This window comes from Amblyomma mixtum, chromosome 5, assembly GCF_055824585.1.
Source record: "Amblyomma mixtum isolate Tamu chromosome 5, ASM5582458v1, whole genome shotgun sequence".
Classification (NCBI taxonomy): Eukaryota; Metazoa; Arthropoda; class Arachnida; order Ixodida; family Ixodidae; genus Amblyomma; species Amblyomma mixtum.
This window is the reverse complement of record NC_143016.1, coordinates 3,929,003-3,950,857: the sequence shown is the minus strand read 5'-3', so window position 1 is coordinate 3,950,857 and position 21,855 is coordinate 3,929,003. Positions and strand designations below refer to the sequence as shown.

General features: G+C 49.1%; 1 protein-coding gene across 1 annotated transcript in view; it reads right to left on the bottom strand.

Moving 5' to 3' along the window:
- Window positions 1-500: 500 nt before the first annotated feature.
- Window positions 501-21,855, bottom strand: part of Rpn2 (Regulatory particle non-ATPase 2) — a 36,007-nt gene continuing 14,652 nt past the window's right edge. The window contains exons 14-24 of the mRNA XM_089543074.1: window positions 20,257-20,317; window positions 13,331-13,458; window positions 10,718-10,837; window positions 9,915-10,010; window positions 8,591-8,655; window positions 8,087-8,201; window positions 5,770-5,916; window positions 4,777-4,940; window positions 3,778-4,330; window positions 3,312-3,387; window positions 501-633 (exon numbers count right to left, since the gene is read on the bottom strand). Coding sequence (XP_089399200.1) covers window positions 551-633; window positions 3,312-3,387; window positions 3,778-4,330; window positions 4,777-4,940; window positions 5,770-5,916; window positions 8,087-8,201; window positions 8,591-8,655; window positions 9,915-10,010; window positions 10,718-10,837; window positions 13,331-13,458; window positions 20,257-20,317 — 1,608 coding nt within the window. The 3' untranslated portion in view covers window positions 501-550. The remainder of the gene's footprint in view (window positions 634-3,311; window positions 3,388-3,777; window positions 4,331-4,776; window positions 4,941-5,769; window positions 5,917-8,086; window positions 8,202-8,590; window positions 8,656-9,914; window positions 10,011-10,717; window positions 10,838-13,330; window positions 13,459-20,256; window positions 20,318-21,855) is intronic.

Genomic DNA, 21,855 nt, shown 5'->3' with positions numbered 1-21,855 from the left:
ATATAAACTTCCTTCTGGCTGTTCCAAATTATGGAAAGCACCTGTTCTGCCATCAAAGCGAAAGGCTTGGTCCCCTTCACGTCCAATATTGCTAAATTTAACCAAGATGCAACGTTAAAAAAAAAAAAGTGTCACAAGCTCTGTAGCAGAGACAAGGCGAAAGCCTGGTCGCCATTTGCTCATGGCTGGCAAAAAGCACTGCAAGCAAACAGCAAGGCTGTCATGATAGTTCTGATAGTGCCGCCACTGCAGACGCAAGGCAGCTCCAGTGGTGGCGTGTAGTTTCTCACTTCTTGGGCTTGGAGCACGTACTCATGCAAACTCACGGATCAGATCTCAGTCCGGTGCATGTGCAGTGGCAAAGTGCAAATTTTTAGAGGCCTCCTACTAACGGCAGCCTCAATTCTAAGATTAGCTAACACTAGGAAAGCAAGACATGTAGGAACTTAACATCATCGTGGTTCCACACGAACTGTACTCCGAGAAATTCTCACAAGAAGCCAGGTCCATACTTTATATTCACAGATGTAACAAACCAAACAAAGCACAATCAGTCGTGGTCGAAAGGGTACTCAAAAGGCTCCGGGGGCTCAGGCTCATCTCCTTCTTCATTCTCTGCGGTGGGGCCCCCAGCTGGAAGAGAGAGGAGATTGATAAGCATATGGGTACTCAACCCTGCTCCCAGCCTCTTTGTGCTGCTGTTCACACCACGTGTCCAAGGAATGGAGCAACCTCAAGTCAGCGCAGGCATCTAGAACATAGTGCACCATCAGCAACAAAAGAAATGCAAACAGGATACTTGCAACATGAACAAAAGAATACAAATATATTAGCGCTCCATTCGACTAAAAACTGCTGCCGTCAGCTGCTTGGGCTGCAGATTTTGAACGATTTGAGGCTCACATCTGGCTGATAACATTCGCTGCCCAGCTTCTCTCGCTATAGCCCAGATAGCTGATGCACGTCATGTGTGGCTTCACGCAAAGAGGTGGCGTGGAAAAGCACTATAAGTGCACCAAAAACTGCGTACTAGGCTGTGTGTTACAGCGCTGCAGTCGACACTGCAAACTTCAGCGCAGGTTCCCGCGTCGCAAAGTGAGGCAGGCCAATGGCGGGGATTTTAAAGGGCTGCTTCCGCTCCTCTTGCATTTCACAGGTTTCACTGAAGCGCGGCTGGGCAACATGGTTGCTCAGATACTACCCGGAGCCAGCGCAGCGACGCAGTAGCGGGTGTTTGGTGACTGATCGGTCTGGTTTATTGGAGTTTAACGTCCCAAAACAACTCGGGCTATGAGGGACGCCGTAGTGAAGGGCTCCGGAAATTTGGACCACCTGGGGTTCTTTAACGTGCACTGACATCGCTCATTATAAAAAATACATTTAACATACATAGTGCTAGAAGAACTTCACAGTGTTTGATATAAAACATAATTCACTCTATCCAAGTTCGCTATAATCGGGTATTACTGTATAACAGTCCATGCAAAACAAACTGAAAGAACCACTGACAACTGGCGTATGCCTGCTTCACCACAATGCCCAGGTTCACACCACACATGCCACAACCTCGCTTCAGGCAAGATCAAAATGGGAGGTTTTGGAGCATGCCCCGTATATCACAGAGCTTGCTCTGAACAATTTTCACTGGTCTCTTCATTTGAAGAAACACCTTGCTGGGAAACAAATTGCCGATAACCAGTTGACGCAAGTGATGACATGATTTGCATGGCAATTAGGGGACTTCTACGACCAGGCTAAACAGCTGTTTGGATAATGGCAGAAAATATGTAGGAAATTGAAGATAGGCAATGTGATTACTTCTCAGTGAAAGTTCTGCTGCATGAGAGTTTTTCATAGCCGCTATGGCCTTTTTATCTGTGACACTGCATGACTGTGACAGTACTGCATATTTACAGTTACTAAAATGCATCTTTAAAGTTCAAATTATTGTGATCTCTTTGTGTTTCTGAGGAGTGGCTGCAGCCCAAATGCATGCCATGAATGCAGAACACTAAACCTAGCAGTTATTCTAAATCATGCTGAGGACTAGCGAAAACAAAATTTCTTTGCAACAGAGGTTTCTTTTGATCACTTCACTTTGTGAAAAAGCATGCATTAAGTTTAACCTACCTGTATTGACATTTGAAAGTATTTGAAGATATTCTGCTTGACTTGCGACCAATATTTATATTCGTATTTGCTGTCTGACCAAAGATTTGCCATTCGCACGCCTCTAAATATAGGCTCTCCTCCTTAGGCCCACCATAAAGAGATTTTCTGGGTCAACATTTAAAGGGGACGTAAGGTACCACTGACAACCCATGAATGCGCTGCTCTTCTCCCCAGCTATGAAGTTGTTCCCTACCCATGGCAAGCCTTGCAGTGACACCAATGTGTGTAAAAGCCAAGATGTGCTGGTGTGGTAAACTTTCTTTTTGCCTCCTATCTTATCATTCAAATACCTAGCGTCCTTTTCAAGGTTTTTGTGTAAAAAGCTGCCAAAAGTTGCCCAGGTTTTGATGTTTGTATATGTCCCCTCTGAGGACCACGATGGTGCAGCATGACCCTGCAAGCGCGTTTTTGGCGTCTCGCATGTTCAATGTAACCAGGTTCTGTGTCCGCAGACGTTTGTTCTGAGACTAGGTGCCATTGTTGTTATGTGAATGGCAGAAAATATGTAGGAAACTGAAGATAGGCAATGTGATTACTTCTCAGTGAAAGTTCTGCTGCATGAGAGTTTTTCATAGCGACTGCATGACTGTGACAGCACTGCATATTTACAGTTACTAAAATGCATTCTTAAAGTTCGAATTATTGTGATCTCTTTGTGTTTCTGAGGAGTGGCTGCAGCCCAAATGCATGCCATGAATGCAGAACACTAAACCTAGCTGTTATTCTAAATCATGCTGAGGACTAGCGAAAACAAAATTTCTTTGCAACAGAGGTTTCTTTTGATCACTTCACTTTGTGAAAAAGCATGCATTAAGTTTAACCTACCTGTATTGACATCTGAAAGTATTTGAAGATATTCTGCTTGACTTGCGACCAATATTTATATTCGTATTTGCTGTCTGACCAAAGATTTGCCATTCGCACGCCTCTAAATATAGGCTCTACGTCATCTTCATTTGTGCTAAGTAAGTGCTTATAATAAAAGTGTCTTCAACAGTATTCGAAAACATCTGATTTACTTTGCAGGGTACGATACTAGGCACCCCCTCAGCTGCCTGTGCACACCAAATTATCACCACAGACAAGCATGGTCACTAAACAGGATGAGAAGTAATGGGGTCCACAGGACAATGGCTCACCTGAGACAGGCTCTACCAATTCCTCCTCTTCACTCGACTTTGTGTCAGTCACCATGATGATGCCACCAATTGTGATCTGTAGCAAATGCCCAAACACCAAAAGAGACAATGATGACAAAACCACATCGCTGATCTCCTCTTTGGGCTGCACTAGACAGTGTCTGCGTATGCGCAGTTCATTCTCAATTTTGCGGAGTCATACTTCCAGCTACACAATCAATGTTGCAAATTATTAAAAATTATGCACATTATTGAAATTATGTGCATGTGAAGCCCAGCCAAACATAACAACTGCAGCAGCACTACATCAAGGCAGCACAAATGGGCCAGCAAACAGTACCTTCACATAAATGTAATCACACAAGAGCACAGATGACTGGCTGAGCATGCACACCTTACATGCACACCTAGTTGCTGCAAATGAAGAGCGCAGAAGTGTAATCGTGAAAGAAAACGGGCAACTCACGTCCTTGATGGGCCGATAACGTGACCCTTCAGGCATTGACAGCAGCTTAAGCTGTGGTTTCACAACTCGTGCCGGGTTGGAGAGAAGCTCAAAGTTTGGTTCCGGCTTGGCTTTGGCCTCAGGCTTGGCTTCTGCTGCAGCAGGAGTGTCGGTGTCTTCTTTCTTGGCCTCCTCTTGTGTGGCAGGGGCCGCTGCTCCTGTGGCAGGTGTGGCGTCCTCCTTCTTTACTGCAGCTGCTGCTGCAGGCACTGCCTGAGCCGGTGGCTGCTCGTCCACCTCCATGTTCTCCTGAGTTGCTGGAGTGGTTGCAGGAGACTCCTTGCCCGAGTGTGCCTCACGGCGGCGGGCTTTGGCTGTGATGGACAGCACAGCAGTGGTGACCTTCTCGCGCTCACGCTCCTTCTTCTCTTCCAGGGGTGGCGGGTAGGCGAAGGTCGAGGGCTTGGCCCCCGACCTGATCTGCAGGCGTGGCATGCGCAGCTCCCCAGTCAGGGCAACCAGGCAGGTGGGAGTCAGAGACAGCGACAGGAAATGTGCCAGCGGGAACCAGTACCTAGGAACCCAACACCAACAATATTATCCTCTGCAGCACACTCCTTGTTCAGCTTTTACATTGGGCAGGCACCGTTCTGTTTCTACACCAATCCCTTTTTGCATGCCCTTAAAATGTTCAAAGTAAGTGTCAGGGAAAAGCTTCACACTGCCACGGCTGGGTACGAGGCGGCACAACCTGGCTGTGCCCTAACTGCCCTTTTATCACTGCTCTACTTCCCTGTATTACACAGAGGAACCCCATTTTTTTTTTTTTGCCGAAAGTAAATAAGTAAATAAGTGTCCTGTTACACCAAACAAAGACAATGCGTGAAACATCAAGCACAGACAATGCGGTGTCAATGTTGGGGCTTGAAAGAGGTAGTGGCTGCTCACACTGCATCGGACTACCAAAGCCTGGGCTTTACGCTTCGCATGGCACACAAAGCAGTGTCACGAGGTGCTCACCAGAACTGCGTGAACACCAGCATCCCGACAACAGCAGCCATGTTGACATGGCCAGTGCGGGACGTCAGAGCCACCGTCACGTTGCGCCCACCAGCATCCAGGATGCCCTGGGCCAGGATGGCCCCCAGCTTGGCCATCACATCGTCGTGCTTGTCACTCACCACCTGCGGACACAGTAAACTACTTATTGCTCCACACGGTTACGTGGAGGCTACCAGCACCAAGCACCAGACAGGCCAGATTGAGTACCAACACTGGGTTCATTCACTGCATACTTTTGCTACACCACATGCTCACTTGCACATGAAGAGGGAAGCACCCAACATGCCCAGTACTAGACAGAACGTTGGCCACACATGGCCCAAACACGTCCACCTGAAGAGTCGTAAAGCCACTTCACTTCACCAGCCTATGTTTAAAAAAATCAGAGTTGTCGCGTAGGACAAAACTGATGGAAAGACATGAGGAAAAGCAGCATTTTCAGTTCATCTAAAGCTCTGTTGCCACAGTCTACACTGTACATTGGGTGCTTTGAAACAGTGCTTTGAATTTAAATGCATCAAACATGCCCTACAAAGTTACTTGTTCATTAATATGCAGAAGGACTCCATTTTTTTTAACAACCATTCTTCTGTGCGCGTACTGTCTTTATCGCAATTTTCCACAGAAGGACTCCTTGCAGCTCCACTTTGAGGCCTGATCCTGCAGGTTCTGTTTTGTACAGTTAAATAATAAATTGAAGTCTTTCAAAAGTATGACTAGTGGCACCACAACAGAGTCTTAAGACACTGCTCTGCAAAGTGGCCGTAGTGCAAGGCTGCATTCAGGGTCAGCTGCACCGAAATTTCAACCGCAGCGCCAACTGCTATGCTACCAGGTGCGTCTGTAGCCTAGCTCAGCTGCCGTTCTGTGCCCCAAGACCGGCAGAAGCATCCTGCGTCTCCGGCATTTCCCAATGCCACCTCACGAGTCCACCCCTGAGCAGGTGCTTGCCTTGTGGTACAGCTGTCGGAAGTCCTTCACTTTTGGGCAAGTGGCCTCCGTCTGCTGGATGAGGATCAGTGCCGAGGCAATCAGTGCCCCCTGGCGGACATAGTTGACTGGGTCATTCGTCATTGGCTCCAGCAGGGACAGTGCCTCCTGCGCACGGCAGTCCAGAAAAGCACAAACATTATGCGATGCGTCCACAAAGAAGCGGCTTCAAATAGTTTGAATATGAATACAGTGGTCACAGTTTCAAGTAGTTGGCTTTCCCAACTGGGTGGTTTCTCCTTGGATGCTGGTTGGCACCTCACCTGCCGTCTTAAGAGTAAGGCACACTGAACATTTTGATGACATAGCGACTTCTCTCAATCAAAACCAAAGCCGAATAACAGACAATGAGCACTACCATCCCAAAATGGCTCGGGTTCACTTTTCCGGCGTCAGTGCTCCTGGCATGCGTTCCCGAGAACCTAGTAGCTCTTCTTTTTCTCAGTCTGTGGTGGCTTTGGAACAATGTTAGAAGAGGGTATGCTATCAAAAGGATGCCCTCAACAGAACAGATGTGTTTTATTGGCACTGCGGTCCTTACAATGCAAAATTTCGCTGGCTGCGTGGGTGTGCAGGGAATTTAATGGTGTCTCGATTAGGCAGGAAGGCAGCAGAGAATGTAATAGAAGTTTCATGATTAAATCATAGGGGAGGATAGAATTTTAGAGTGAAGCTCTTAGGTGTCCATTCCTGCATTCCACATCGTAGTCATCAATTTCCTGCGTTACACATCGTAGTCATCAATACTGTCGGCGTAAAATGCCACCTGAAGGGTGGTGTGTTATGCCGACAACATTCTGCTCAAATTTTGTACCACCGACTATATTGTAATTGTCTGTGCATCTAGGCACGTTCCTCACAAAAATCTGAAAATAAATTTTCCTTTGACTGGATGATAACCGACTGGATGATAACTTCATGACTAAAGGATGACTACACAGCACTTCACTTTACTTAGGAGCACTGCCTGTGATAAAGCCTAGTGGCTGACACCCAAGAAAGCGTTCGCACTTTTGTGGACAGCAATGTCGGCACTGCTTTGAGAACAAACAACAATAAGCTCACTTCTTGGTTGTAAATTTATATTCACCTTCACATGAGAAGCATATCGCAATCTTCCGGCAACACGTCGTCCCGCCAGTTGTCTGCTCCTTCTATTTCTTTGATTCACATGGCTCCTACCATAACGTACATGATTTTCACATCCCTTCAAGCCCAATCAGCCAAGAATACAGCCCCAGTTAGTTGAAAATAAAACAAAAGAAAAAGTGCTTTTCCAAAACACAGCATACAAATTTTATCTTGGTTTTCATCATCTTTACTGTAATACCTCAATGGACTGATTGGGCATTATGTATGAGGGGCGGGGGAATTGGGGGTCAGAGGTAAAAGTGATAAAGTAACTATCACAGTAGAATAAATCTAATTGGGCAATGAAAATGTAATACTTTACCAGCTTCACCCTTTGAATGAAAGAGGAACTTGTCAAATGCTGTCCTAAATCATTGTAAACTGCAGCTGTCAAGAAGTGTATGCCATGAAGTGGTAACGTGGTTGATGGTTTAATGGCTTATGTGTTTAATGTCCGAAAATGACTCAGGCAATAAGAGGGGGTTCTTTTAATGTGCACTGACATCGCACAGTACATGGGCCTCCAGCATTTCGACTCCATCGAAATGAGACCGCCACGGCCAGGGTCGAACCCGCATCTTCCATATCAGCAGCCAAGCACCATAACCACTCAGCCACCGCAGCAGTTAATTATGAAAAGCTAAAAGGTGGCAAAATAACATACTGGTTGTGTGGGATCAGAGGTTGCAACTACAAGGGTGCGCTGCTCGTGAAATGCAATGAAACAGTTCGCAAAAACGGTCGAAGAGCGCCAGCTAGGGCTACAACAGAAGTGCGACAACCCTTCCATGCTCTCTCACAATAGCTGAAGAAAAAGCTCTTGCTTTAGAACGAAGCCCTAAATGCAACATTCGCAATGCAACATAGCCCACTCAGCCTTCACATATCGGTGTCACTGCACTGCAAGCCCTGTCAAAGGCACATAAATCCTGTCGCAAACCACAAACATGAAAATGAAATTACACCCCAAGACACAGAATGCCGGTTGCAAGAACCGTGTGACATCACACAAAGAGCACCCCCAAAGGTGCAGGCAATGACAGTGCCTGGAGGCATGGAATGTTTCCCACTCAAGGTCAGACAACAGTGTTTCCAATGGCCCAACCTGCTGTAGAAAAGGTGCCACCACAAACTCTATGGAGCTCACCTTGTTGCCTGTGCCAGCACAGGAGATGCCAAGGGCCATGGCCGAGCCATAGCGCACATTGGGGTTGTAGCTCTCCGACAGAAGGGACACCACGCCAGGGCACTGCTCGGGTGTCCTGCATGGGGAATGATCTAGGTTCACGTGATGAGCCAACCGCAGGGTGTGTGCCACTAAGTGCTGCCCTGACCCCAGTGGAACATGCAGTGCAGCGTCATCACTAGATAAGTAGACCTACCACCTAATGCCAGTAATGCCAGCACGCAAACAAGCGACAGCATTACAGTGCGCCCACTTTCCCAGCCGGGTATGCCAACCACAGAAGGAGTCAGTTATCACAGTAAAATTCTGTCCCTGCAACATTCCCTTGCAAGTCACAAATTTGAACCCAAGTCTACTTGTGCTTTGGCATATCGTTGCCACTATCTCCCCACAACACTTCTGAGCAAGGCTGCAGGTTACACATATCACACAAGCATGCCTGTAGCACAGGCACATCTGCCTCACCTGAATAGGATGAACCCAAGGGCCTCCACTGCCGCACGCCTCACATCGTCATTCACATCGCTCACCTGCAGAGAGGAGCACATTGTGTGCAATGCACTAAACCCTACTGTGCCATGCATGATTTTTGTGATGATAACATTCCACAACCATCTGCCCTGCTTCTGTCAACCAAACTTTTTAATACCCTCATTGAGGACAAGCGCATGACAACGCTTTGCTGATTGCAAAAAGGCTTATAGCAGATGCATGCATAAACTGCTAGAACATTTGTCTGCCCCGACTACTTCATGCCACATTCACACATTCACTATATTCATGCCAACTTTTCAGCCAATTCTTTTTTGGCCAAAATGCTGGCTTCTCAAAGTGCATGAGCGATATGGGTGTGACGCAAGTGGTTGTACAGCTGGTATAAGAAGCAGAGTTGTAAATAAACTGAAGAAATAAACTGAGCTGTAAATCGGCACCTGTCTCCCATCCTGCCCCGTCGTCCTGTGCTGCTCCATCACAGACATCAAACACAACATGGCAACGTGTTCGTGTGCTCCTGTCGAGAGGCTTTTCTCATTTGCTTCGCTTATAGCATGGCCGCATCACGGTGCTCTTTTCCACCAGCAGTTTGAGGAAGTGCCGTTTCCACCGTTAAGTAAAAGAGCGCCTGAATAACAGAGTTTGGCAAGATATGTTTTGCCCAATAAACACTTTTAGTTCTCTTATTCTTTGTTTTCCTTCCAGCCTTTAAAGAAGAATGCACTGCAAATGTCTGTTAAACATAGTGCTGGGGAAATAACTGTTCGGCTTCCTCAGGTGCATGGAAGTTGCACCTTAAACCACAGGGCAAAGGCAACTGACAAATACTGCAGTAACAAACGAAGTGCTCAGCAATTGGTTTGCAAGAACATTGCTTTTAAAAAAAAGATTGCTTTTCCTATGCTGCTTATGGAAGCGATCGTTTCAACGTCACCACGACTTCAGTCCAATGCTGAAGTTCTAAGGAAATCTCCTGTGCCAAGTGTAGAACCTAAAGAAATCTGTGCAGCCAGATTAGTTTAAACCTTTTCAAATACAGTGCACTATATCAGATACACTAAAAATTCCAGAAAACATGGAGAAATTACTTAACCTAGCAAATCATGTTACCAGCTTTTTTAACATTGGTGATTTCGGTGGTGTACCAAGGTATTTATTACACAGTATCGAGTATCAGTATTTGAAATACTATTTCTGCGGATATCGGTATCGAAGATACTTTCTTCAGGTATCGTGCCCAGCCCTGTCCTAGAAGCCCTGCAGGCCATGACCACCAATGGGGCATCCAACTCACCGCAACATGCAGCAGCCTCCGCACAGCTCGGTTGTTGCCAGATCCGCAGTAAGCCATCGCAATGGCGTGCATGGCTGAACGACGCAGCAATGCATCCTGCATCACAAGCCGGCAGGTTCACAGTCAGACGCTGCACAGGGATGGCTGAATGCATCGACATTTCAGCCAGCACTGGACAAGCACACCACGGGCTTCCGTGGGGCAGAGCCCAAAAGCCAGCAAGACAGACGGCACAAGTTACTAGTAAAAACTAGATGCCCCCCTGAAACACATGCTGCAGCTGACTTGTTACACGTTATTTGGTGCTACGAAGGAGGCCACAGTGAAGGGCTTCACCATATACTGCTGATGCCCATTTCTTCTCCCTGATTACAGATAGGATATCACTAACTCGCATATACAGTAGCCATGCGGCAAAAAAAATCAACTGAAGCTCTTCTTGAGCTCATAGTAGTAGTTAAATTATGAAAGAACAAGACCCCACTAACTTCTCCTCATTTTCCAATAATTAGAGGACACTGCTGCGCATTCCCCAAGGCTGATGTACACTCAGTTCTGCGCAAGTGATGTATGTCTTGTGGTTACGTTTTGCCCTGTATATTTATAATTGTGTTTACTTTTTGCCTTGTATCACGCGTTGTTTTTAACTCATTGTTCCTATTTGCTTAATCTGTTGTTTTTTCCCCCCCTTACTCAATGCCCTTCTGGGCCCTGTAAGGTATTTTGAATAAATAAATAAATTGAATAAAGTGCCAAACAAAGAACTTGGCCCCAGCCAAGTGCTCATGGAGCGAAGGACGCACCTTGTCCCTGGCCAGGGTGTCGATGAGTGGGTCAGCCTCCTCCAGGCGTCCGTACAGCACCAGTGCGATGCCCACGGACAGGCCCCGCAGGATCTTCTCGTGCTGCGTCTCCTGGGCATACTGCACACACAGGGCCGCCACACTTCACCACCAGAACCCCTGTCCAGCATCCTTAGAAGACGGCACGCTAAAGCTTCTACAGCACGGGCATCCAACCACTGCCCCAAACATGCAGCAAATTGAGTAGCTTGCCGACTCACCACAGGTAAGGTCAAGAGCAAAACTGGCAAGAGCAAAGTGCGTGAAGGTTTGCCCTGCCTTCATCCTGCACTGTGCACAATTTTTTGGCAAGCAGGAACAAAATTACCAGCACTGCAGCCGGAACTCACAAGGCAACATGCACAACATATCCCGAAGCAGCAGGCATAGCGGCACCACAGCATACTGTTCTAGCAGGGCTGCAAGCAGAGGAACTGGCTGGTATGCAGGCAGCCCAGCTTGACAAGAGCACGTGGGACAGGACAAATAAAGCGACTTTTAGCCATAGCCTAACTGCTGACAGTCAGGATGCCCTTTACACGCCACTCTCAACTAGCTTGTTTAAGCATCTGTGTCAGGAATGCAGTAATGCTACTGGTAAAATGCAATTTACTGCAATTTTCGGAGCCCTAAAGTTTATAATTTGGAGCACACTGGAGCACTGAAATTTTCAATCTGGAGCACTTCAGGGAAAAGCAATTAGAAGCTCTTTTCAGCATGTACCTTTTGGTTTTTAAATCTCTCAGGTTGGCAAACAATGCTACAAAAGGTACCGTATTTACCCAATTCCAACGCGCACCTTTTTTAGGGGAAAATACGTCTCAAAATCACATGCACGTTGGATTCGAGTACAAACCGAAACTGCCCCATAGCTGCCCATCGTCATCGCCATTATACGATGTGGGAGCTCACTAACAGCTGGCAACCATGAGAGCACGTTTGCTCATCGTTTTCTGCGTCGCAGGAGCCGTTTTCAACCGGTGTGGTGCTTGTCATTTCTGTCGGCGAGCTTGGCACAAAAAAAAATTCACGGACGAACCGCCTCGCCTCGGTTTTGCTGCGTTTACGACGTGAGTAGCAAGCTATAGCATCGTCCGTAGCGCGACGGTGGTGTTCTCCGGTGGGCTCTCCGCGCGATATCGTTTTTGAGAATGGATGCAGCGGCCACGAAGAGACGTCGTGTCCGCCACAAGAATAGCTTGAAACGCAAAGTTATTCTGCACGCAGAACAAAGCGGCAATAGGCATGCTGCCCATCATTTTGGTGTGCCAGAGACTTGTGTTCGCGGCTGGTGAAAACTGAAGAAGTCAATCTTTGAGTGCAAAATGTCAAGCAAAGGCCGCCACGGTCTGCAAGCGGGGAGGTTTCCCGACCTTGAAGATGAGCTGGCTGACTTTACACGGCAGCTTCGTGTGGACCACATGCCCGTCACCACCGAGGTGCTTTCAAGAAATGCGGAATTTCTAATGCCATAGACGGCACTCAAGACGAGATGTTGTGGTCGGAGAGAGCGAAGGAGCTGTCTGAGAGTGACAGTGAATGAAGTTCAGGTGAATAAAAAGCCTGTTCTCACCTCAAAATATAGAAAGGGTGGCAAATTATTTTCACTCGTGGAAATCACATGCATGTTATAAGCGGGGCTTGTAGTTTTTTTTTTTTTCGTCCCTGAAATCGGGCGCGCGTGAGAATCGGGGCTTGAATTTTTTTTTTTGGTGCCGTAAATTGGGTGCGCATTGGAATCGGGGGCGCGTTGGAATTGGGTAAATACGGTATGTAGAGTGTGATGTATGTCGTACACCATTAGGTCTGTCATTATTAGCATACAGAAGCACTGGGCAGGTCTCCAATTCTAAGCTTTACTCCTAAAAATTGAAGAGGAGACACCTTTGGGAAATATGTCATATACAATGTTCTATTCAAGGGAACATATTTTGCATACACTCGCGGACACAGTAGCTCAACATGCGCTGATGTGCGAATCTCCAAAGCCTAAAAGGCGTGATTAAATCTCCTCCATATTAAAACCTCTCTGATTATTCATTCACGTCACTCGGTTTTGTCACTGTTTTTTCCACATTACTGCCTGCCTCACTTGGAAGCAATTAATTACTCAGTTGCCTCCATATCCTTGTGGGCTAGGCCAGTCTTGATCAGTTGTACTTACTGAAGCATTTCCTTTGAGAATTCTGCCTTGAGTACGCACAAAGCCTGCGGTTTGTAACAATGTTAAAATGAAGGTGATCACTTTAGGGCATACCTACACTGACAAAGTGCTTTACCACAGCTCATATCTGCAAGAAGACAACAAAATTGATGAGAATACCTTGCTTCTTAATTCCCGTATCTGCCACCATCATAGTTTACTTAGAGAATGAGGAATCGTCAAACCAGGCAAATATTTAATTGGTTTTGCTTGGCCAACATGAAAGTGACCGCCTTCACGGTGACGCTCACAGTACAAGCCAATGAAGCATTAAATGAGCCCTTATAGATAGCAAAAAAAAAGAAAGAGAGAAATGGGTGGGCCCACTTTCTGCTGTGTCGGGGCATACTCTAGAACAAAAGGACACTCACGGCGACCATGTCGTCCAGGGTGGAGCCAGAGTTGGAGCCCAGCATGACCAGGCCCATGGCAATGCCCGCAGCTTCACCGGCCACTGCGTCATCCTGGTAAAGGGTGTGCTTGAGCTGGTCGTAGATGTCTGGAAACAACATAAAGCATGTTTAGCTCAGCATGTCGGGAGGCCATGGTAAGTCCAACATTATTCTCAATGTGAAAGCATTAGATGACAAATCGACATGTAAGCCTGGTGTCTCCCTGAAAGTGGCGGCGTTGCAAAACTCACGATTGACCAAAACGGTGCGAAGTCGTCAAAGGCAGGAACATATTGTCACGGACGCCGGTAGGACGTTCTATTCCTGGCAGAACAGTACCTGGCGAGCACACTGGGCAGAGCGCAGCCGGCAGGCCCTAGCACCGAGCAGAAGAGGACGAAGTCCGGCGCGCGACAAAGGTCGAAGAAAGACCGCACGGGGGCGCCGGTAGAGTGATGTCTAAACTAAGTGCGGCATTGCCCCTCCCCTCTGGAAAGGCATCGACTCGATGCCTGAAAGTGAGGGGGAGCCGCGTGTGGGTGTTAATAGAATCCCAGGCACTGAACGTGGTGAGAGTTGTCCTAGGGGGCATGGTATGGCTTGAGTCTTGCGACGTGCACAATTTCGGATGTCGGCGGGCGTCTGGAAGAACGAACACTCCCTTGCGGGCGCACTTCATACGTAACGTCGCTGAGTTTGCGGAGTACCTCGTAGGGGCCGAAGTAACGGCGCAAAAGCTTCTCGGAGCGACCGCGCAGACGGATGGGGCTCCAAACCCACACTTGATCGCCAGGCTGGAAAATGACTTCGCGGTGACGGAGGTTATAGCGGTGAGCATCGAGTTCTTGCCGCACGCAGGTTCGTTGCCGAGCCAGCCGGCGGGCAGCCTCTGCATGGCGAACGAATGCATCAGCGTCGGCAACGGATGGGCGTGCAATATCGGGCAACAACATCGTGTCCAACATAGTCACGACTTCACGACCGTGCACCAAACGAAATGGCGTGAACCCCGTCGTCTCTTGAAGGGCAGTATTGTAGGCAAACGTGACGTACGGAAGGATTGCGTCCCAGTTCTTATGGTCATCGTCGACGTACATAGAAATCATATCAGCGATAGTCTTATTGAGGCGCTCGGTTAGGCCGTTGCTTTGAGGATGGTAAGCTGTGGTCTTACGATGACTTGTGCCACTGAGTCGCATAACTTCCTGAGTAAGCGTGGACGTGAACGCTGTGCCTCGGTCAGTTAAAACAACATAAGGGGCGCCATGGCGGAGGACTATGCTGATGATGAAAAAGTCCGCAATTTCAGCAGCAGTGCCGCGGGGAAGGGCTTTCGTCTCACAATACCGGGTTAGGTAGTCGGTGGCAACCACAATATACCGGTTACCCAATGATGACGTGGGAAATGGGCCCAGTAAGTCCATGCCGACTTGGTGGAAAGGAATTCTCGGCGGAGCAATGGGTTGGAGCAAGCCAGCCGGCTTGAAAGGTGGTTTCTTCCGACGTTGACACTCGCGGCAAGTGCGTACATAACGCTTGACAGCCACAGAAAGCCTGGGCCAGTAATAACGGTGACGAACTCGTGCCATCGTTCGAGAAAATCCGAGGTGGCCGGAAGGAAGCTCGTCGTGGCATGCCTGCAAAACGTCAGTGCGGAGCGCCGTTGGAACTACGAGCAGGTAACCGGAGTCCGTCGGGCCGTAATTTCGTTTGTAGAGGACGCCATCTCGTAAGCAAAACGACGACAAGCCACGCGCGAATAGACGAGGCGGTACCCTCAAGATAATCGATGAGTGGCCGTAATTCCGTGTCGTCCCTCTGTTGTTGAGCGAGGGCGGACGTGGTCAGAGCACCAATAAATAGAGGGTCATCTTCGAGGTCATCAGAGCTGGACGGGATAGGAGCACGGGACAAGCAGTCAGCATCGCTGTGTTTGTTGCCCGACTTGTAGACAACTGTTACATCAAATTCTTGCAAGCGAAGGCTCCAACGAGCTAGCCGGCCCGAGGGGTCTTTAAGATTCGCGAGCCAATAGAGTGAGTGGTGGTCACTCACGACCCGAAACGGGCGACCATATAAGTAGGGCCGGAACTTCGTTATCGCCCATACAACAGCTAGGCACTCCTTTTCAGTGGTTGAGTAATTGACCTCGGACCGAGATAGCGTGCGGCTGGCGTAAGCAATCACGCGCTCAACACCATCTTGCCACTGGACGAGGACTGCACCAAGGCCAATGTTGCTGGCATCGGTGTGAAGTTCTGTATCCGCCTCCTCGTCAAAATGGGCAAGAATGGGCGTTGTTTGTAGGCGTTTGCGGAGCTTTTCGAAGGCGTCCTGCTGTTCCTGTGCCTAGACGAAAGGCTGATCGTCTTTTGTCAGCCGTGTGAGAGGCTCAGCCAGCCTGGAGAAGTCTTGCACGAAGCGTCTGTAATATGCGCAGAGGCCAAGAAACCGGCGCACAGCTCGCTTATCAGTGGGAGTCGGGAACGCAGCTACAGCGGCCGTCTTGTCGGGGTCGGGGCTGACACCCTGAGGTGTCACAACATGGCCCAAAAACTTCAGCCGTTGGTACGCGAAGTGGCATTTTTCCGGTTTTAGAGATAGACCGGCTGATCGGATGGCCGTCAATACTGCACTCAAGCGTTTGAGATGTTCGTCGTAGGTCGCAGCGAAAATAACCACATCATCAAGATAGACGAGACACGACTGCCATTTGAGGCCAACCAGGACAGTGTCCATCATTCTTTGAAAGGTGGCCGGAGCGGTACACAGGCCAAAGGGGAGCACCTTGAACTCGTACAAACCGTCGGGGGTTATGAACGCGGTCTTTTCACGGTCACGTTCATCGACTTCGATCTGCCAGTACCCACTGCGTAGATCAAGAGAGGAAAAGTATCGGGCATGACGCAGGCGATCGAACGAGTCATCAATTCGGGGCAACGGATAAACGTCCTTTTTAGTAATCTTGTTGAGGCGACGATAGTCGACGCAGAATCGGAGAGTGCCATCCTTCTTGGCGACCAGCACAACGGGCGAAGCCCACGGGCTTGTTGACGGCTGGATAACCTCGTCGCGGAGCATTTCCTCAACCTGCCTCCGAATTACCTCCCGTTCTTTCGCAGACACTCGATAGGGGTGGTGTTGTATAGGCCTCTCGCCTTCATCCACTACAATGCGGTGTTTAGCGACCGATGTTTGCCGAACTTTAGAAGTGGTCGCAAAGCAGTCACGAAAAGAGTCGAGGATCATGTGGAGGCGGTGTTTCTGATCGGCGGTTAGGTCGGGGTTCACGTCAGTCATAACGGGGGCGTCAGACGTCGATGCATGGGTATCATTGAGGGACAAGGCGCAGTGGGAGACTGAGTCACTAATTTCATCGAAATAGGCTATGGCGGTTGCTTGCGGCAAGTGGCGGTATTCGGCGCTAAAGTTCGTAACAAAAAGCTGCGTTCGCAGTCCGCGGAGGGAAGTAACACCCCGCGCAACGCAGACTTGTTGACTCAGCAGTAACGACAGATTACCTTCCGCAACCCCGTGAGGCGTGCGTGGGTTGGAGCATTCCACCGTAATAAACAAACTGGAGCGTGGTGGTAGCGTGACATTGTCATCACACACGCGAAAAACAGACCTGTCGGGCTCGCTGCGGTCGGCTATGGCACACTGAGGTGAGAACGTCACGACAAGTTCGCGGAGGTTGATTATGGCACCGTGTTCCCGAAGAAAATCTAACCCGAGGATGAGGTCCTTCGAGCAATGAGCCAACACAGCGAAGCAGGCAGTGAAGGTGACACCACGAATCTCCATTCTAGCGGTGCAGACGCCAAGCGGTGTCACCAGATGGCCTCCAGCTGTCCGGATGTGCGTTCCAGGCCAAGGTGTCAGGACTTTCCTCAGGACAAGCGTCAGACCACGACTCATGACGGAGAAATCGGCGCCGGTATCTACGAGAGCAGTCACGCGGCGGCCATCAACGATGACCGGGATTTCAGCCGAAGCTTGGTCACCTTCAGAAAAACGCTGTGTGAGGGAGGTCGGACTAGGTGATCGTTCTCGCGGTCGGGTTGGGGCGTCAAGCGGAGGCGTCTCCGGTCGTCGAAAAGTCGTCGGACTTAAGGGTCGTTCAGATTGTCCGATTGAGGCGTCAAGCGAAGGCGTCTCTGGGCGTCGAAAGGTCGTCGCGGCGTGGGGTCGGAGGTCGGGTCGCAGGCTAACGTCGGTGAGCGGAGGATGTTCGTAATTATGTGCGGTGACGGCGGCCCTACCTCCGGGGGTCGCCGTCCTCAGTTTTCCCGGCCCGGGCTGGAGGACTGCCGGACGTAGGACTGGCGGGCTGGTGAAGAAAACCGTCGAGGCGACGGTGACCTGGACTGACGTTGTGCAGTGGGTGCAGGTGGGACGTTGGCCGCTAGGTACTGATCGATCTCGCGGGGTCGTTCACCATAGCGTGGCAGGGATGCGTCTGGCGAAAAGCCACGCAGGCCAATCCGGCGGTACGGGCAGTGACGACGGATGTGGCCTGCTTCGCCGCAGTGGAAGCACAGGGGCCTGTTGTTCGGCGTTCGCCACATGTTTGCCTTCGTGACGGGTGGGCGGTCGTCTGGCAGCGCTGTCGTATGCGGGAATCGGTGGGACGGCGCGGTAGGGGCAGGAGAGTAGAACGCCGGCGGTGGTGGCGCAGGACTTCGCAATGCCTCGCTGTAGGTCATCACATAAGGCGCTGGCGGTTGCGGAGGTGGAGTGGGCTGCACCGTGCGGCGTATCTCGTCACGGACAGCCTCCGAGATGGCGGTGACACTAGGAGGCTGCTCCACAGAGCGAAGCTTCTGCAGCTCTTCGCGAACGATGCTCCTGATGAGCTCTCGGAGGGAGGTGTTCTCATCCCCGGACCTCGGCATGCGGCACTCCTCCACAGCAGTGATGTTTGACGGACGGCCGTAGTGCGCAAACCGCTGCTGCAGGGCGCGCTCCATGCCTGCCGCTTCCTTTGCAAAATCGGCGACTGTAGCCGGAGGATCGCGCACGAGCCCAGCGAACAATTGCTCCTTCACGCCCCGCATCAAGTGACGCACCTTCTTGGCTTCCGACATCGAAGGATCAGCGCGGTTGAAAAGCCGGGTCATATCCTCCACGAACATCGCCACGCTCTCGTTTGGCTGCTGCGCTCTCGATTGCAGGGCCAATTCAGCACGCTCCCTCCGTTCGTTGCTGCTGAACGTATCCAGCAACTGGCGCCGGAAGTCTTGCCAGGTGTGGATGGCGGACTCGTGGTTTTCGAACCACGTCTTGGCGGCGTCCTGGAGGGCAAAGTAGACGTTCCGAAGCTTGCGGTCCTCGTCCCACAGATTAAATTCAGAGACCCTGTCATACCCGTCCAACCAGTCCTCCACATCTTCAAACTTGTCACCATGAAATGACGCGGGCGTACGAGGCGAATGAAGAAGCAGCGGTGGCGAACTCACAGATTGCTGGAAGGTCTGGCTGGCCACCGTAGAGGTCATCTTGCGGGATGGCGCGGTGAGGGGATTGTACTCGGGGGCTAAGCCTTTCAAGCGGCGGCTTGACTTGTGGACAGGTGTCGTGTCCAGGGGGTGTGGCTGAGCGCTGGAGGTTCCTGGGACCTCTTCGTACATAGATCGTACCCAGCACCTCCACCAAAAATGTCACGGACGCCGGTAGGACGTTCTATTCCTGGCAGAACAGTACCTGGCGAGCACACTGGGCAGAGCGCAGCCGGCAGGCCCTAGCACCGAGCAGAAGAGGACGAAGTCCGGCGCGCGACAAAGGTCGAAGAAAGACCGCACGGGGGCGCCGGTAGAGTGATGTCTAAACTAAGTGCGGCAATATAGAATGTTTACCAGTAATATTCAGTGCTAGTACTTACAACTGCACCAACTACAAAGAGACAGAACAGAATAAGAATAGAGTTGGAATAGAATTACAATGCTTTCACATTACTCGCACATCAGTTCCACAAGTGCATCCGCTAATTTTCATTTTCTCCGACTGCAAAATATTACAGTAATGAGCAAGGCCCATATAATTTCCCACCATTCCGCAAAAAAGTGCGGATTTTAGCATTTTTTATGAAACAGTGTATTAGGAGCAACACTCAGTTTTTTGATAAAATTGTGTTTAAGGGCATCACATTAGTGTGGGCAGAAAAACAAAAGAAACAAAAATAAAATTGCACAGATCAGTAGGAATAACAGAATAATGGGTGTTTGATCAATTAAATCGTCGATATTCTTTTGAAAGGTAGAACCAGGTAAGAACTAAGTACTGCCGATGCCTCGACATACTTGCTACCCCATGAGTTCAAACAAACCAGCATGTGAAGCTACGGCTCTGGTAACAACATGTTCACACATTTGTATGGGAAGACTCAACATACAGACGCTTGTCCAAAGCAGCAGTACCATATTTACACAAATATAATGCATGAATATAACGCGAAGAAAACACTATGCCAGAGAGGCGACTGTCTTTTGTGCGCTGACGCAGTTGCCGCAGTGTGTTCAGGCTTGGATTTTCAAGTAGCATTCGGGTCCAGTAGTACTCCAGTGGCAGTCATGAGGACGAATCTTATAATTATCTGCTTGACACAAGTTATCAGGCAAATGGTCCATCAAATTTAGTAGCTTGTTTGAAAGCCTACTAGATAAGGCACGAGTGACATGCAGATGATAATACAGATAAACACCTTGCAAGCCAAGCTTCCAAGTAAAGCATTCTCCCAAGAGAAGCTTGACTAACAAGTTTAAGGTTTTCAGCAGTAAGCGCTAGTTTCATTAGGTAGTGCTTCTAGGGCCACTTGAAATAACCAAAAAAACAGTCAGCAGTTATCAAAAACATCAAGTCCAAAACAAAAAAGAGCAACACTACAGCACACATCTGAGCTTTCTCACCTTCTCTGTGCGTGCTCATCGCAGCAAGACCAAGGCCTAGGCATCCTCCGTGACGTACAATCTGCAAAGACCCCCCAAAAATTCTAAGCCATACCAACAGCGATTGGTGATGAAAAAGGCACGGCCACAAGCGCTGCAAAGCAGGAAAACAGCTGCACCTACCACTAACACGTCACTGAAGTTCAGCCAACCTTTGCAGAAACTGCTAGACTCTTTGCCAGACCCCAACCCAGCTGGGAGACATCCACCACCTCAGCCACATGGTCAATGATAATGGCATTGTTTCTCCCACAGACGTCAGTGTACAACCTCCTACGGCAAAGAACTCAAATGCGGTGCCCTTGAGCCACAAACATTCAAGGACTAACTTTATTGTGTTTCACAAGGCTTACTTCTATGGCAACTCAAAATAATGCTACAGAACTGTCATTCAATTACTGACAGCACAAACAAGGCTAAAGCTCAGAGCCACAAGCAACGTTATGTCAATACAACAGAGCTCCATTAGTATACATACCCACTTAGGCCACAGTTCCACTTAGGTTACATTAACATTGAATTCCCTGCGCTCCCACCTTTCAAGCAAACATATCTGCTGGCCATTTAATTTAAACTGGGCTCCCACATACTTACCGGTTAAGGTCTAACCCTTTCCCCCCTTACTGACCACAAGGTCAAAGTATCTACCAAAACGGAAGCATCATTAGCACACACCATGCTGAAAAACCTTTTTCCTGTCAAACACAGCCAACACTAAAAATGCACAGATGTTTAAAAGTTGGCCAAAGACCATGTGCTGAAGCAGCTCCTCATCACAGTTTCCAAATTTATGACCCTGAACAGCATGTGGCCCAGGTAATTGCAGATTATGTGCATCAACATGTTGTTTCCTTTTTCTGACAGCAGGACATCAGTTGTTCCCATTCCAACTGATGCTGTTGACTTTGAGTTGGGCAGGGTCATCAATTAGGCAGCCTTCCAGTTGCTAATAAGCCAAATCTGATGTAACATGGGCAGCCGAGTCACCAACGCTGCCTACAAGTTCATCAGTCTGTCTCTCCTATGTGCTCAAAGCCAATTGCACCCACATGCCACATAGCACACTGTTTTTGTGTGCAATATTCATAACATGATTGAAGAAAAACACCTGTAGTCAGTACTACTTCGTTAAGTGCCTTTTCAAGAACTGCAGACAAAGCTAACAGAAAGTTGAGAGAAAACTGATGCCAACCAATATTTTTATTTTTGCCAAACGTTTCGGGACCAACTCTGTTCTTTCTTCAAGGGATGACTAAAGTGTGCCAGCAGCAGTGGAATGCTGCCTTCGCTCTCTCTTTGTTAGCACGTGGCGCAGTCCACTAACACACGCGGAGGGGAGTCCTTCATCGCCGCCTTTGTGAGCCGGATGTGCCATGACTCCACATGTCGCCTCTTCAACAGGTTTGGCTCCACGGCCATGAAGCTCACCTCCTCAAGGGCTATACGGTGGTCGGCGCACTCGCAGTATTCGGCGAGGGGGTTGGACTCTGAATTCATTAACCAGATGTCATTTTTGTGTTGCCTTAGAAGGCAACACAAAACGTTGGGAAAAATAAAAAT